Source organism: Erythrolamprus reginae, chromosome Z (genome assembly GCF_031021105.1).
Source record: "Erythrolamprus reginae isolate rEryReg1 chromosome Z, rEryReg1.hap1, whole genome shotgun sequence".
NCBI classification, from domain to species: domain Eukaryota; kingdom Metazoa; phylum Chordata; class Lepidosauria; order Squamata; family Dipsadidae; genus Erythrolamprus; species Erythrolamprus reginae.
In genome coordinates, this window is record NC_091963.1 from 141,171,741 (window position 1) to 141,186,882 (window position 15,142).

At 36.1% G+C, this 15,142-nt stretch overlaps 1 protein-coding gene across 1 annotated transcript in view; it reads right to left on the bottom strand.

Moving 5' to 3' along the window:
- Positions 1–333: 333 nt before the first annotated feature.
- The window catches only part of LOC139154206 (vomeronasal type-2 receptor 26-like), a 30,212-nt gene continuing 15,403 nt past the window's right edge, over positions 334–15,142 (bottom strand). The window contains exons 7-11 of the mRNA XM_070728637.1: positions 14,076–14,367; positions 9,041–9,901; positions 5,538–5,765; positions 2,250–2,376; positions 334–1,235 (exon numbers count right to left, since the gene is read on the bottom strand). Coding sequence (XP_070584738.1) covers positions 334–1,235; positions 2,250–2,376; positions 5,538–5,765; positions 9,041–9,901; positions 14,076–14,367 — 2,410 coding nt within the window. The remainder of the gene's footprint in view (positions 1,236–2,249; positions 2,377–5,537; positions 5,766–9,040; positions 9,902–14,075; positions 14,368–15,142) is intronic.

Sequence of the window (15,142 nt, forward strand, 5' to 3'; positions counted from 1 at the left end):
CAATAGATACAGTGGTGTGCAGAGGTAGACAAATATAGTAATGTGTGTCCTGCCTTAGAACTTAGAACTAGATTAGTTGGAGCATAGAATAATAGAGTTTGAAAGACCTTGGAGGTCTTCTAGTCTAATCCCCTGCTTAATTTCAGATAGATGCTTGTCCAGTCTTTTTTTGTAAGCTCTAAAGGCAAGCCACTCCATTGGTGAGCATATACATATTACATATACAAGTAATCCGTAGAACAACTAGTTCTAGTTTTAGTATCACACAAAGAAGGAAACTTGTAAAGTTGTTTATACCTTAAAGGCCTGCTTAAAGTATATACTGTACATTCTTTAATTCTTTATTCTTATCAGCTGATCTCTATTATTCAATTCTGGTTTTATCAATATAATATAGCTTTTGGGAAGAAACATACAAATTAGTAAACCAGTACTGGAAGCCAAAATGGAGAAGATTTCCACGGCCAATATGTATTTTCCCTTTGCACTCAAGTATGCGGGGACAAAAGTTAGCCAAACAGAGCAAAACACCAGCATACTGAAGGTGATAAACTTGGCTTCATTAAATGTATCTGGCAAATTTCTGGCAAAGAAAGCTACAGTGAAGCTAAGGAGTGCCAAGAAACTCATAAAGCTGAGGACACAGTAAAACATAACCATTGAGCCTTCATTGCATTCTAGTAGAATTTCTTCAGCTAAAGAATGCTTATCAAAATCTGGGAATGGAGGAGTAGTTATCAACCACATGGTACAAATAATGAATTGAACAAAGGAGCATAAAAAAACAATGGAAATAGTCAGGGGTTTTCTCATATACTTCCTCATTTGGGAATCAGGCTTAGTGGCCTTAAATGCTAGAACTACTATGATGGTTTTGGCTAAAATGCAAGATACAGCAAATGTAAAGATGAGGCCAAAAGCACTTTGTCGTAAAAGACATGTCAACTTTCTGGGCTGGCCAATGAATAATAAAGCACAAAGGAAAGAAAGCTTGAGGGAAATAAGGAGAGCATAAGTGAGATTCCTATTATTGGCTTTGACAATGGGAGTGCCTTGATGTTTAATGAATATCACAAGCATCAATGTTGTAATTAAAAAAAGACAGAGTGTAAGAATAGTCAAACCAAATCCTAAAGGTTCTCTATAAGAGAGATAAGTGATTTTTTTCAAAAGACATCCATCTTTAGCATCATTTGGAAATTGTCCTTCTGGGCACTGAATACAGTCATCCATGTCTGGAACAGAAAATATGCATCAATAATGTAATTCCTTTTCAACATCATTCTGTAATGATACAATGACGAAGAGGGTTGATTAGATTACAATTTTAAAGGAACACATAGGATCTTCATTGGTCAACTTCAGTACAAATATTATCTAATAATTCAGATCTTACACTATCCATGAAAAATGGTGAATAAATTTATATTGAATGTTATACCTTCTTCAACAATTCATGTTGGGATTATCTACGTACATGCAACATGTCCTTCCATTTTGTGAAGGACCAACTATTGGCTCATTAATTGAATGGAGACAATCTTTAGAAATTCTTGATTCCATTATTACCAAGAGTTACTTCCATCCAGTATGGTCTGGAAAGGTCTCTTAGGCTCTGGTTCAATTCTTTATTGCTCTGGCAATAAAAATATTGCTATAAACATTGCTGAAAGGGGACCTCAGTCCATGTTATCTCACAGAATAAAGGGAATACTATAACGTACATCCTGGGTGAGCCAAATAGTTTGGTTCTGGGTGGAAAAAGTGGTCTTGCAGAGTCATGCCTTCAGAAAGAGATAAATAATCCAAACATAATGTTTAAGGATTAAATGTTTTCTTCTCCTTCCCTTTCTGTTCTTGCTCTTTCACAAACCTGAAATCATCTTAAACTCATACTAGAAAACACAAACTAAACTTCTAAATATGATGATAGAGAATTACATACATCATTGTAAATACAAAAGAAGAATGGTGTGGTGGCCTAGAGGTAGAGCTCTTGCCTCACAATCAGGAATCTATGAGTTTGATCCTAGGTAGAGGCAGATATATTTCTCTCTGGGCACAATGAGAACAAAACTCAATGTTAGCGACAGGAAGGGCATCTGACCAGTAAACACTCAGCTCCATTCAGTTTCCCAGACTCCACTCCATAAAGGATTATGGGGTCATTTAAAGAAGATGATAAATGCAAAGAAAATACCTATGTCAAATATTTTTAAAAATCTGACAATTCTAGGGTCCCCCCTCACCCTTCTGGATTGAAATCTTTCCTTCTGGACATGGAATGCAATCATAACAGCAAAAAGGCTCCCCCTCCTTCTTCTTCTTATAGAATCCTTGATGGCAGTTATCATTACAAACTGAAATAGGTTGAGTCTTAATGTAAAAGAAAGAATATCAAGTTATTATATTAATAAATATGTCTAGGGAGATTGAAACAAAATTTATTAAGAACAATTTGATCTGCTTGGCAAAACTGTTAACTTTATATGTTCTTTATACGTTGTGTTTTTAGAGTTACTGAAATAACAACATTTAACCCTGCTGTACTGGTCAGATCGTATGTAACCTGAAGCGAAGTTTGAGACCCTGTAAAAAAATTTCCCTGCATAACTGAAACTTAAAATTTCATGACTTTGCATCATTTGAGAAGTTCTTTCTATGAATATTTTTGGGGGTGAGTGGGGGCTGGGGCTTAGATTTTTCTGGACAAAAAAGTCACATTTGTACTATTCCCGGGTTAATTTGACCCGGACTAAAAAAGGTTTATTTTAGCTACTTAAATTTGGTTTTTTTGAAAACCTTTTTTACTGGGATACTAATTTGAACGTTTCTGAACACAATGAAAGGAAAATTGAAATGAAAAAAAATAATGCTTTCTTTATTTTGCTCATAACAACAACCCCCCCACATTTTGTGCAATTTTGTTCATTTTTATCTAGATTAGGCTGCCAGTTCTAACTTTTTAAATAATTTTTTGCATTGGATTACTAGTTTGAACATCCCTGATCATAAGAAAAATAGAAATAAAATGAAAATATTGATGCTTATTTGTTTATTTTGCTTAGAAAAAGGGCCTCCCCCCGGCTGTTTGCAATTATTTTCACTTTATATTTTTTAAGGCTCCAAATCCCAAATATTTTTAATACCTTTGGCATTGATGTACTAAATTGAACATTCCTTATCATAAGAAAAATAGAATAAAATGAAAATATTGATGCTTATTTGTTTATTTTGCTCAGAAAAAGGGCCTCCCCTGGCTGTGTGCACCTTTTTCAATTTATAGGCTCCAAATTCAAAACATTATTAAAAATGTTGGCATTGGATTACTAGTTTGATCATTTCTGAACATAATGAAATGAAAAATGAACTGAAAAAAATTGAGGCTGAGGCAAATGGGATGGAACCAAAGCCTAGGCGGCTGAGGAAGAAGGATGGAGTGGATCTGACAAGAATGCAGCACTGCCCGTTTGCCTCAGTCTCCATTAGAAGCAGTGGTGGCAGCAGAAGCAGCAGCCTCCTGGCCTCCCCTTGTGTGAATGAAATGTTTACAGAGGAGGAAGAGCCGAGTTGGTTTATAGAGGAGGAAGTGTGATGAACATACCAAGGGAGAGAGGTGCCCATGCGATGGAGGACAGAAGCTCAGGTTTCCCCCCATGCCATTAAACTTGAGGCATAGTCCCGTAATCTGGCAGGGATGGTCAGTAGCAGCGGCGGCAGCCTTCCTGTAATCTGGTGATGCTGGCTTCTCATGCAGTTTGGTAGCGGCAGCTGGCAGCAGCTGCCAAACCACATGAAAAGCCGCTGCTGGGACTAGGGGAAAGGTACTGCTGCCACCACTGACTGCCACCCAACAGCATTCAGTGTATAAGATGCACCCAGGTTTTGGCGCACTTTTTTGAAGAAAAAGGGTGCGTCTTATACACCGAAAAATATGGTAATTTTGAATTTACAGCATAATCTATATATAAAGTGAAAGAATTGCACACAGCCTGGTGGTGGTGGCTTTTCTGAGCAAAATAAACAAATAAGCATTAATTTCTTCAGTTCATTTTTTTAAATGATCAAGAATGTTTATTTAGTATATCAATGCCAAAGTTATTAAAAATATTTAGAATTAGGAGCTTAAAAATAATATAAAGTGAAATAATTGCACACAGCCAGGGGGGTGGCCCTTTTATGATCAAAATAAACAAATAAGCATCAATTTTTTTAGTTCATTTTTCATTTCATTATGTTCAGAAATGTTCAAACTAGTAATCCAATGCAAAAGGTTATTAAAAAGTTGGAACTGGCAGCCTAATCAAGATAAAAATGAACAAAATTGCACAAAAAGGTGGGCGGGGTCGGGCTTTTATGAGCAAAGTAAAAAAAAAGCATTAATTTTTTCATTTCAATTTTCCTTTCATTGTGTTTAGAAATGTTCAAATAATATCCCAGTGAAAAAAGCTTTCAAAAAACCCAAATTTAAGTAGCTAAAATAAACCTTTTTCATTCTGGGTCAAATTGACCCAGGAACAGAACAAGTGTGACAATTTCACGAACAGAACAGCAGTGTTAATTGAGATAACTATTGAAAAATGTGCATCTATTTCAGAGATTTTCTTGATATTTCTATGATTACCCTAAAGTACAAAAGCACTTTTGTACTTTAACAGGTTTTTTTAGTGTTGTCTTTATAGATAGTTTATGTGTAATTGATCTATCTCCACTTACATTTAGCTTTTGTTATGGATCATGGATGTGGTTTTTTTTTTACTTAGTTGGCATACATTTTATTGGAGTGAACTAATTAACTAAAGAAAGAAATAGACATGCATAGAACAGTGTCAATGAAATAATAGAATTTAGAATATAACAGTCATAATGCCCTTAATGTTAAAAAGAAAAGAAAAGAGGGCTGGTAAATTGTTTTTCAGACACAACAATTCCCTTATTTCCCACTGGTGTTCCAAAGCCTTCATCCTTTTCCCTTTATAAAAGTCCAAACTAAATTAAATGTTAACATATAAACAGCAGTACTCCTTTACTGCAAAATTGGTGTAGATTTTTCTTTCAGCATTTTATGATTATTGTTTTAGTCAACTCTCATATCCTCCATAAGGAATAATTCTATTGTGAAATAAGCAGTTGCTTAACTTTTCCATAAATTTATATTTCTTTCAATATTATCTTAAACCTTGATTTGGATAAAACTTACTTAACAAACCTGAGAGAAAGTGAAATTAAATACTTTTGTTCTCCCAAAATTGAAAGTTAAGAAAACAACCTATCATTTTGATGCATAGGGACAGCAGGTGTCTGATACATATATGTGAAATTTTGCTGAATGAACCAAGTCTACTTTATTATAAAGTTATATTAACAAAATCTTACAAGTGTGCAATATATTTCTCCCTTTACTTGCCAAAAAAGAAAGAGTTCCTCTACCTCTTATCTGACTATTTATTTGCTGTTATTTCTTCACATTATCTCCCAAGGTCATTCCCAAATGCCATAACATCTGAAAATACTTCAGGAAATGGATATATCCTTACATGATTGAACCTATTAGACCATACAATGCTCTCATCATTAATGGAGAATATACTCTTTGAAGAAGCATATGGGTCAATCTTTCCAACTTTTGCTTTCAAGAAAGACTGGTTTGGGAACGTTATCCAATTGATAATATCAAATCCAGCTATTCTTTCTCCATTTTGATCAAAGAAAATTTTCTCTCCAGCACTGTTATTGAATGATATTTTTCGTAGAAAGTGATGAAGCTAAGATCAAATGGGGAGAAACATTTTAAAGCAACACAAAGGGAAAGAATAACATTTTAGCATCATAATTTTGAAAAAGGAACATAGAATTGCTAATTTATTTGTCAGGAACAAGAAATTAAGAACTAAAGTTGTTCAAATGAGTACAATATTATTCCATGTTATCTTTCTACAAGAATCTGAAGTACTAAGGTCAGGGCAAAATGGTGTTAGATAAGAGTCAATGGGATTCAAGGAAGACTGGACTTAGATCCCTTATGGACAAGAAGGGATTCCAAGCTGGTGATGTGCTTGACTCTTGCTTTAGATTCAGTTTGGTCATTTTGAACAATATCCTATTGTATTGGAGCAATGTTTCTCAACCTCAGCAACTTAAATGTGTGGACTTCAACTAACTGGAGAATTCTGTGACTTGAAGCCTACACATCTTAAAATTGATGTGATTGAAAAATATGGGACTAGAGGTACAGAACTGACAAAAATAACATTTTTTCCCAATGGGAAAAATTTTAATTATAAAACATAGAAAATTAAATTGCAACAGTATGAAACAATACAATAGACTTGAAACAGATGTTTATTTATAATGCCAACATTTAATTAATTATAGGAACATCCATGGTAGTATCTCTTGAGATCAAAGTGATCTTTATGATTAAACTAGCATTGATCTCCATCTTGTTTTCTTGAGTGAGTGACTAAATATCAGAAATATGGATTCTGAAACTGATACAAAGTTTGGAACAGAATGGAATTGCCTGTCCAAAGTCAACAAGTATAGTCAAGTTATATTGTTCTCAATCTTGCCTGATAGGACATACAGTATAATTCAATCATTGCAAAGCCCAGAATTACATTAAACTTTGTGATCTGTTATTCATTTCCAAAATGGTGTACTTTCTCTATCATCATTTTGAAATGCAAGGATAACATTCAAATACAATTCTCCATTTCAATATCATGTTGTATCTATGGCAATTTACTCAGACAAAGCCTTGCTCACTGTATTTGTTTGTTTGTTTGTTTGTTTGTTTGTTCGTTCATTCATTCATTCATTCATTCATTCATTCATTCATTTATTTATTAGATTTGTATGCCGCCCCTCTCTGTAGACTCAGGGCGGCTCACAACACAAACAGATTAGTAGGAGGAATCACACTGATTGCTACATCCCCCTTCTGAAGGGAAAGGAAGCCTAACAGTATTTATTCCCTAGTTTTCCTTTGATATCCAATGCAAGGTAATGCTCATCAACTAAGGGTAAGCAGAGCTAATGTGGGAATTTTTCCTATAAATATATTTTTCTTCTAAGTCATTGGTGCCCAACCTCTGGGCTGTGGACCACCACCAATCTATGATGTGATAGAAACTTTGCTGTGGAAGTGAGCATTGCTACATGTGTGGTGTGCAGGCAGATCACTAAACCACCCATTCCTCCAATCTGTGGAAAAAGGTGTCTCTCCATAGAACTGGTTCCTGGCACCTGAAAGGTTAAGGGCCTGTGTTCTAAGTTATTTGTAACTGCTATAATTTATACTTTTGCATACAAAATTATGATAAGCCATTTTCCATTTGTGATATAAAATAGGGGGGGGGGACCCCACAATAACAGTGTTGAAAGGGACCTTGGCAATTTTATAATTCAACCTGCTACTGAAGTAGGAGATACTATACAATTTCAGACAAATAACTGTCCAGTCTCTTAAAAGCCTCAAGTGATGGAGCTGCCACAACCTCTGAATGCAAGACTGCACATAGTTGTTCCATTGGATGTTCTGTTGGTTAATGGTTCTCACTGTTAGGACATTTCTACCTAGATCTAGGTTGCTTCTCTCATTGATTAGTTTCCATCCATTGCTTTTTGTCTTGTCTTCAAGGGCTTTGAAAAATAGTTTCTCTTCTTCATGGCAACCCCTCAAATATAGAAACATTGCTATCATGCTGAAGTGAATATACGTACACACAAGGGTATATTTTACTAGAATATATATACTTTATATAAATATATATAATATATACTTTATAATATAAAGTATAAATATAAATTTATATTGCATATATATATCAGCTTCTACCACAACAACACACAAGTACACAACAGATATAAATTTAAAGTAAACTGCTCCAAACCTGACTGCAGAAATACCCGGCCGATGCTTTACTCCCTGGCCTGTTTTGCTGCAGGGCCAGGGAGACACAGCCCTCGGCATCGCCGCCATCTTGGAAAGGCCGAGATCTCGGCCAGCTTCGGCAGGCTTTGGCCTAGCCGATGATGTCATCCAGGGGCGGAGCCTGCCAGCCCTATAAAAGTCCTGGACAGGCTTCAGGGCCTCCTTTTCGCCCTGGACGACGAAGCGAACACCCACCCGCCATCCCTATCTTTCAGTGTGCCATGGGGGGGTCACCCTTAGGAGGGCCGAATAGGAATTTTTGGCGGTCTCGGGATTTCCTGCAACCGTTTTTTCACCTATTCCACACTGCGGTGACGGATATGTGGTTAGGGGGTGCTTTGCCCCCCCTGTTAGGTTAATTGGCTTACCTTTGGTCATTTGGGTAGGCAGGTTAGGGGCGGAAAACTGGGTGGGGTTTAGCAACTGTGTGTTCTCCGTTGGGCATCTCTGGGGATGATTGACAGGTTTTCTCCAAAGGCTCATGGTGGAAACGACCTGAGCAATTGGGGGGAACCTGTCTTTGGGTCCCGCCCATTTCTTTCCCCTTGTAGGGGTTAGACGGCGGGACCTTGCACATGCAGGTGCATGACAGAGATTCAGGTGAGGGCATGGCCCCTCACCTGGATCAGCATGGAGCTACACCCATAAGTTGCCCCGGAGGTTTTTCTGACGTCATTTTCCGCCCTGGATGCAATTGTTTGACCCTGCGGGTCCTTGTTTAGGGTTATAGTTAATTTGTGCTAATTTATTTGAATAAATTATGCAAATTTAATTAATAAAAATGACCCATTTTAAATCCAGCTCTTTGCATCCGTGTCGCTACTCTGCCTCTGCTGCAATACGATTTTAGTTAATGCATGGAACTCACTACCTGATTCTATAGTATCATCACCTAACCCCCAAAACTTTACCCTTAGATTATCCACTGTTGACATCACCTGATTCCTTAGAGGTCAGTAAGAGGTAGGCATAATTGCAGCAGTATGCTTATTGTCCCCTTACTAGTATCATGTATATAAACATTGTTATACCTTTCTATACTACCAATATGTTCTTGACAAAAGTAAATAAATAAATAAACAGGCAAAAAAAAATTTATTGTACCTGCCAAGAGTATCGATTGAGATTTTTTTTTGTATTCCCCTTTACTATTATTTTTTCCTTGAATTTCAAGGAATGTATGTGGTGCAGAGCATGTGCTGTAGCGTAGACTGCATTGTACATGCTGTAGCTATGAGCAGTCATCTTTACTTCGAAGAGAGAACAAGGAAGAGACTCCAGTTTTTCAAACCCAGTGCAGGTCTTGCCTGACAGGTTTTCTGAGGTGGGGCTTGAGAAAAAACATTCAAATACACTTTCCCAGAAGCTCTGGATAAAACCATCTTCTTTTTCTGAGATAGGGTTTCTGGTCTGAAGAAACTCTTGAAATCCTGACACTTTCTTTGAGTGGACTGCTAAGGATATAGCACCATGAAGGAAGTCTATGTTCCAGCTTCCTTGGAAAGCAAAGGAAGTGAAATCCATTTGGGCCATCATAATCCAGACTTTGTCGCCTGGCTTCGAAGATATATCCAAATATACAGAACCTGCTATTAGAAATCTTAAAATTGGCATTGTCTGTATTTCTCCATGTATGAGCAAAACATTGGAAGTATTTCTCATAATGATCTTGTAAGTTGCAAGACCTTCTTCTATAAGTTTCTGCATTTCCCCAGTAAATCCTTGTTTGGGAAGTCTTTGTATGAAATCAAAACAAATGCCCTTCACAGAGAAAAAGGGAAGGATATTCTGCACAAATCTTTCGCCATTGTCATCATCAAGATAAAGCACCCCAATCCATGTCCATCTGAAATGCAGAAGTAAATGAAGAATCCCATTATATTGATGAATCCCTTTTGGGAACATATGTTGGACAAAGTCAGCTTGGCTTCTGTAATGCAGTACTGGAGCAGAGCCATATGTAACCTTTTTTAAAAAAATGAGAAAAAAAATAATTATGTCATAATACCTATGGGTGAATATCTTTGATCATAATATTAAAAAAAGATGTTGAGACTCTAGAAAGAGTGCAGCGAAGAGCAGCAAAGATGATAAGGGGTTGTAAGGTAAAACATATGGAGAAAGGTTGCAGGTAGCATTGGGTATGTTAAGTATAATGAAAAAAGGACTAGGGGAGACATGATAGCAGAGAGAGTCAAGCTATTCTCCAAAGTATCTGAAGGCAGGACAAGAAGCAACAGGTGGAAACTGATCAAGGAGAGAAGCAATCTATAACTAAGGAGAAATAAATCAGTGGAACAGTTTGTCTTTAGAAGTTGTGGGTGTGCTATCACTAGATTTTTAAAAAAAGAGATTAGACAATATTTTTTTTCTGAAATTGTATAGGGTTTCCTACTTGAGAAGGAGGTGAATTAGAAGATCTCCAAGATCCCTTCCAACTTTTTTATTATTTTCTGTTTGTTAGGAAACCCAATCAAACTGGTCTTCAGTTGTGAAAAATAATCCTTATGGTGATGTATGACAACATAATATTTAAACACACTATTATCCCATATATATTTCCAGTCTATAACTCATTTCTTCAGATAGATAGAACAGAGATTTTGGAGGGTGGAGGTGGGAGATGATGTAGAAAAATTATCTAGAATTATTATTTAAGGAGGGAACCAGAAAAGAGGGAGAATTCTTTTAGAGGTGAGAGATAAAGAGGATTGTTTTACTTAATGACTTTATGTAAACAAGATAGTAATACAGAAGGAAAACAATTTGCTTCCAAAGCAATACCTGAGTCAGTCTTAAATACCTTCAAAATTAAATTATCAACACTTGCATGAGATTATAATTATGTTGCTGTTCTGTTTGGGTCTGTGAAACCCAAAATCAAACTTTGAGACCCTGTAAAAAAATTTCCCTGCATATCCGAAACTTGAAATTTTATGACTTTGCATAATTTCAGGGGTTCTCTCTATGATAATTTTTTTGAGGGGTGGGGAGCTTCTTTCTTGCTGAAAAAAAGTCCCTAAAGTTCTCTTCCTGGGTCACCCTGACCCAGACTGAAAATTCTTCATTTGAGGTGCTTATGTTTGGTCAATTTGAAAACGTTTTTCACTTGGAAAGTAGTCTGCACACAATGATATGAAAATTGAACTGAAAAAAAATAATGCTTATTGGATTATTTTGCTCAAAAAAGCCAATTTTTCAATTTATAGATAGTTTAGCCTGCAAAATGTGTTCAATTTTACTAAAGGTGGTGTGGGATTGGTAATTTGAATATTTCTGAACATATGGAAAATATAAATGAACTGAAAAAAAAATGATGCTTATTGTTTTTTATTATCAGAAATAAGGCCTCATCCCCCCAAAAAATGCTTGCAACCATTTTCACTTTAAAAAATTTTTAGGCTCCAAATCAGAAATATTTTTAATATCTTAGGCATTGATTTACTAAATTTAACACTTCTGATCATCATAAAAATATTTTTGGGGTGGGGGCTAACTTTTTTCTGGGCAAAATTTTACCTACACTTGTACTCTTCCCGGGTCTATTTGACCGGAAACAAAAAAAATATTTTAGGTACTTAAATTTGGTCTTTTTGAAAACATTTTTCACTGGGAAACTAGTTTGAACATTTCTTATCAAAATTATATGAAACTTGAACTGAAAAAAATAATATTTATTGGTTTATTTTGATCAAAAATCCCCCTTCCCAATTTTTGAGCATTTTGTGTCAGTTTATATTTTATTTAGGCTACAAATCTCCAAGGGATTTCCCCCCAAAAGGTTTGATATACAAAATTGAACATTCCTGATCATAAGAAAAATATAAATGAATTGAAAAAAATTATGCTTATTTCTTTAGTTTGCTCACAAAAGTGCCACCCGCCCCCTCGACCTTGCTGTGTACCATTTTTTTCATTTTTTATATAGAAATATTGTGAATATCCTTTTGAAAAGCAAGTACATGATAGCTAGACAACTAATTTTATGAGAGAAATCCATTTTACTAAAAACAAGTTTGTAATTTTGAAATTAACAGCATAATATTTATATAAATTGAAATAATTGAACACAGTGGGGGGACATTTATGTGCAAAATAAATAAATAAGCATCAATTTTTTCAGTTCAATCTCCATATCATTATGTTCAGAAATTTTCAAGCTACCAATCCCACACCAACATTAGTAAAATAGAACACATTTTGCAGGCAAAACTATCTATAAATTGAAAACAATTCACAAAAATGGGGGGGGGGGGGGCTTTTATTTGCAAAATAAACCAATAAGCATTAATTTTTCAGTTCAATTTTCATTTTATTGTGTGCAGAAATGTTCAAAATGCTTTCAAAAACACCAAATATAAGTACCTAAAATAAACAATTTGTGGTCCGGGTCAAATAGATCCAGGAATAGAACTTTAGGATGTGTTTTTGAACAGAACAGCAGGGTTAAACTGGAGTAGAGAAGTGAGAGAGAAGACAAATGGGAAGGAATTATGGAATGGAAGGTTAATATAACTGTAATATGATAGCAACTAAGATCTTAAGTTTTCTATGAGATAACAGTAGGAAAACAATAGCAACAGGAAGAAGCAATTTCCCCAAAACAACTCTGTATATGTAAATTAGTATATTAGTGCAAGTTTTGGGTCACAGAAAACTTTTTTTTTAAGTGATCTTTATTAAATATATACATTAAAATGACAGGAAAAAAGGAGAATAAGAAAGAGAAAGAAAAGACAAAGAGAAAATAAACATACATGTAAACATATCACACTTAAAACAGGCATAAATTCAAAATACATCACATAAAATAACACATAAACATCTTATATCAATATATACTGCCACCATTTGGAATTAAAGCTCAAAGTTTGAGGTATTTAGATTTATTCCAGATAGTTTTAATCTTATATGAATATGCTATTCTATTCAACAGAAATAGCGCCGGTAGACCTCACCTACCGGCGCCATTTGCAGGAGGTATTGGCAAGACTGCGGCCACCTGGCGAAGCCACCATCTTGGATCTCGGACGAAGTCTCTCGAGCTCGCAAGACTTCACCCGAAAATCAGGCCAGGGTGGCCTGATTGGTGATGTGTCCAGGCGGGGCTTGTTAGCCCTATAAAAGGGCATGCAGGCCTGAGATCAGCCTTTTCGCCCGGACGTTGCCAGAGCAGACACCCGCCCTCCCTCCCTATTTTCAGTGTGCTACTATGGGTCGCCCTAGGGGGCCGAATAGGAATTTTTTGTGGTCTGGCCTGTTAGCCAAACCATTTTTTCGCCTATTCCACACTGTGGAGAAGGATAAGCAGTTAGGGGGTGCTTGCACCTGTTAGTATAACTTGGCTTACCTTTGGTCATTTGGGTAGGCAGGTTAGGGGTGGAGAACTGGGTGGTGGTTTAGCAACTGCGTGTTCTCCGTTGGGCATCTTTGGGGATGATTGACAGGTTCTCTCCAAGCTTGTGGTTTTGGCGACCTGAGCAGTTGGAGGGAACCTGTCTTTGGGTCCCGCACCTTTAAGTCCCCTGTTAGGGGTTAGCCGGTGGGACCCCCCTCATTCAAGTGCATGGCAGGGTCTCAGGTGAGGGAGGGGTCCCTCACCTGGAATAGCATGGAGCTACGCCCATATGTTGCCCAGGAAGTTTATGTTACGTCATCTTTTCCGCCCCGGAAGCAATTGTTTGACCCTGCAGGTCCATTGCTTGGGTCATAGTTAGTTTAATTATGCTAATTTAGTTGAATAAATTATGCAAAATTATTTTAATAAAAATGACCCAGTTTAAATCCAGCTCTTGTGTCCACGTCGTTACTCTGTCTCTCCTGCAAACATTGTCAGTATTGTTTACCTTCTACAAACTAATAGGCTTCTATATCAAACTACGAAAAGTCAAGGATAAAAATCTATTATTCTCAATTTTTATATATTTTGGACATAGATTCTGCAAAAAAAAAAAATGTGGACACAATTCAAATTTTGATCACAGGAAAAAAATTAGTCTCTAAAATTAGAAAAATTCTGATGTTCAAATATGAAGGATGAAAATCAACATGTAGTCTAACTCTTTAAAAGCCACAGAGTTTCACCCTTATTTTAAGCATGCCAATGAAAGGAATCATCAAAGGTATAGCTATTCCTTACCTGTGGGATCTTGTATAGACCAAGGATGATGGCCATATGAAGACAGACATTTGAATTAGGTCCCCCAATGACTGCAACTGCATTGTTTCTACTATCACACTTGTAGTTTGGAATGAACCTCTTCTGTGTGGAAAGAAGTTCCATTGAGGCAAGATAAGTCCAGATTGCACTGAAATGGCTGTTATAGATCTGGAAGCCCAGAGTGACGTTGGGCAAAATATGTGAATTTTCATTGATTTCTTTTACAGCAAATACCAGTGCCAAGATATGCTGGTAATGGTGAGTCAATACCCTACAAAAAGTACACATAACCCTATGCTTCAGAATGTTATATTTGCTCAATGTAGCAGTGCATGTATTAAATATATATCAAACAAATGATGCGGTATCAGAGATAGATTGTATAGGTTTTATGATAGGAAGTGTAATTTGGAAGAGAAAATACACTTCGTGAAATGTATATGTGAATTTAATTTGGAACTTCTAGTCAGCATGCACACAATAATTTTGTTACATATTTTGGAAAATCTGTATCTGCCTGTATTCAGTAAAGGCAAAGCATTCAAACATTTGTGTTACGATTATAAATGATACTCCTTAGTTCATTCACAGGGCTGACTAGGGAAATGTGCATGATTTATAATGCTAAAACCCAGTCTTCTAGTTCATTCACTTGTAGAATATCTTAGCCTGAGCTCCAGAGCATAGTTATAGTTAGATTCATACAACATATTCTTTTTAAAAAGGAGAATAATATACTTGGACAGCAACAGGAATAAAGCCTAGCCTAACAATTTAGGGCCATCAGCTTTATGAGGGCACATATTCTCAAGGACACAGAATGTTTGATTCAGCACATGAGAAGAATTCATATTTGTGTTATTTCATAAATATAACACCCATCCACTTACCCATCCACACATAGACATTCAGACACACAAACACATAAATGTACTAAGAAGATATTTTGAGAAGAAGAAGAAAAATATCCTTTTAATAAATCAAGGATTGGGAATAATTCATATCTGTTTATGACTCAAGTAACAAAAAAGTTCCAAGAATTGCTC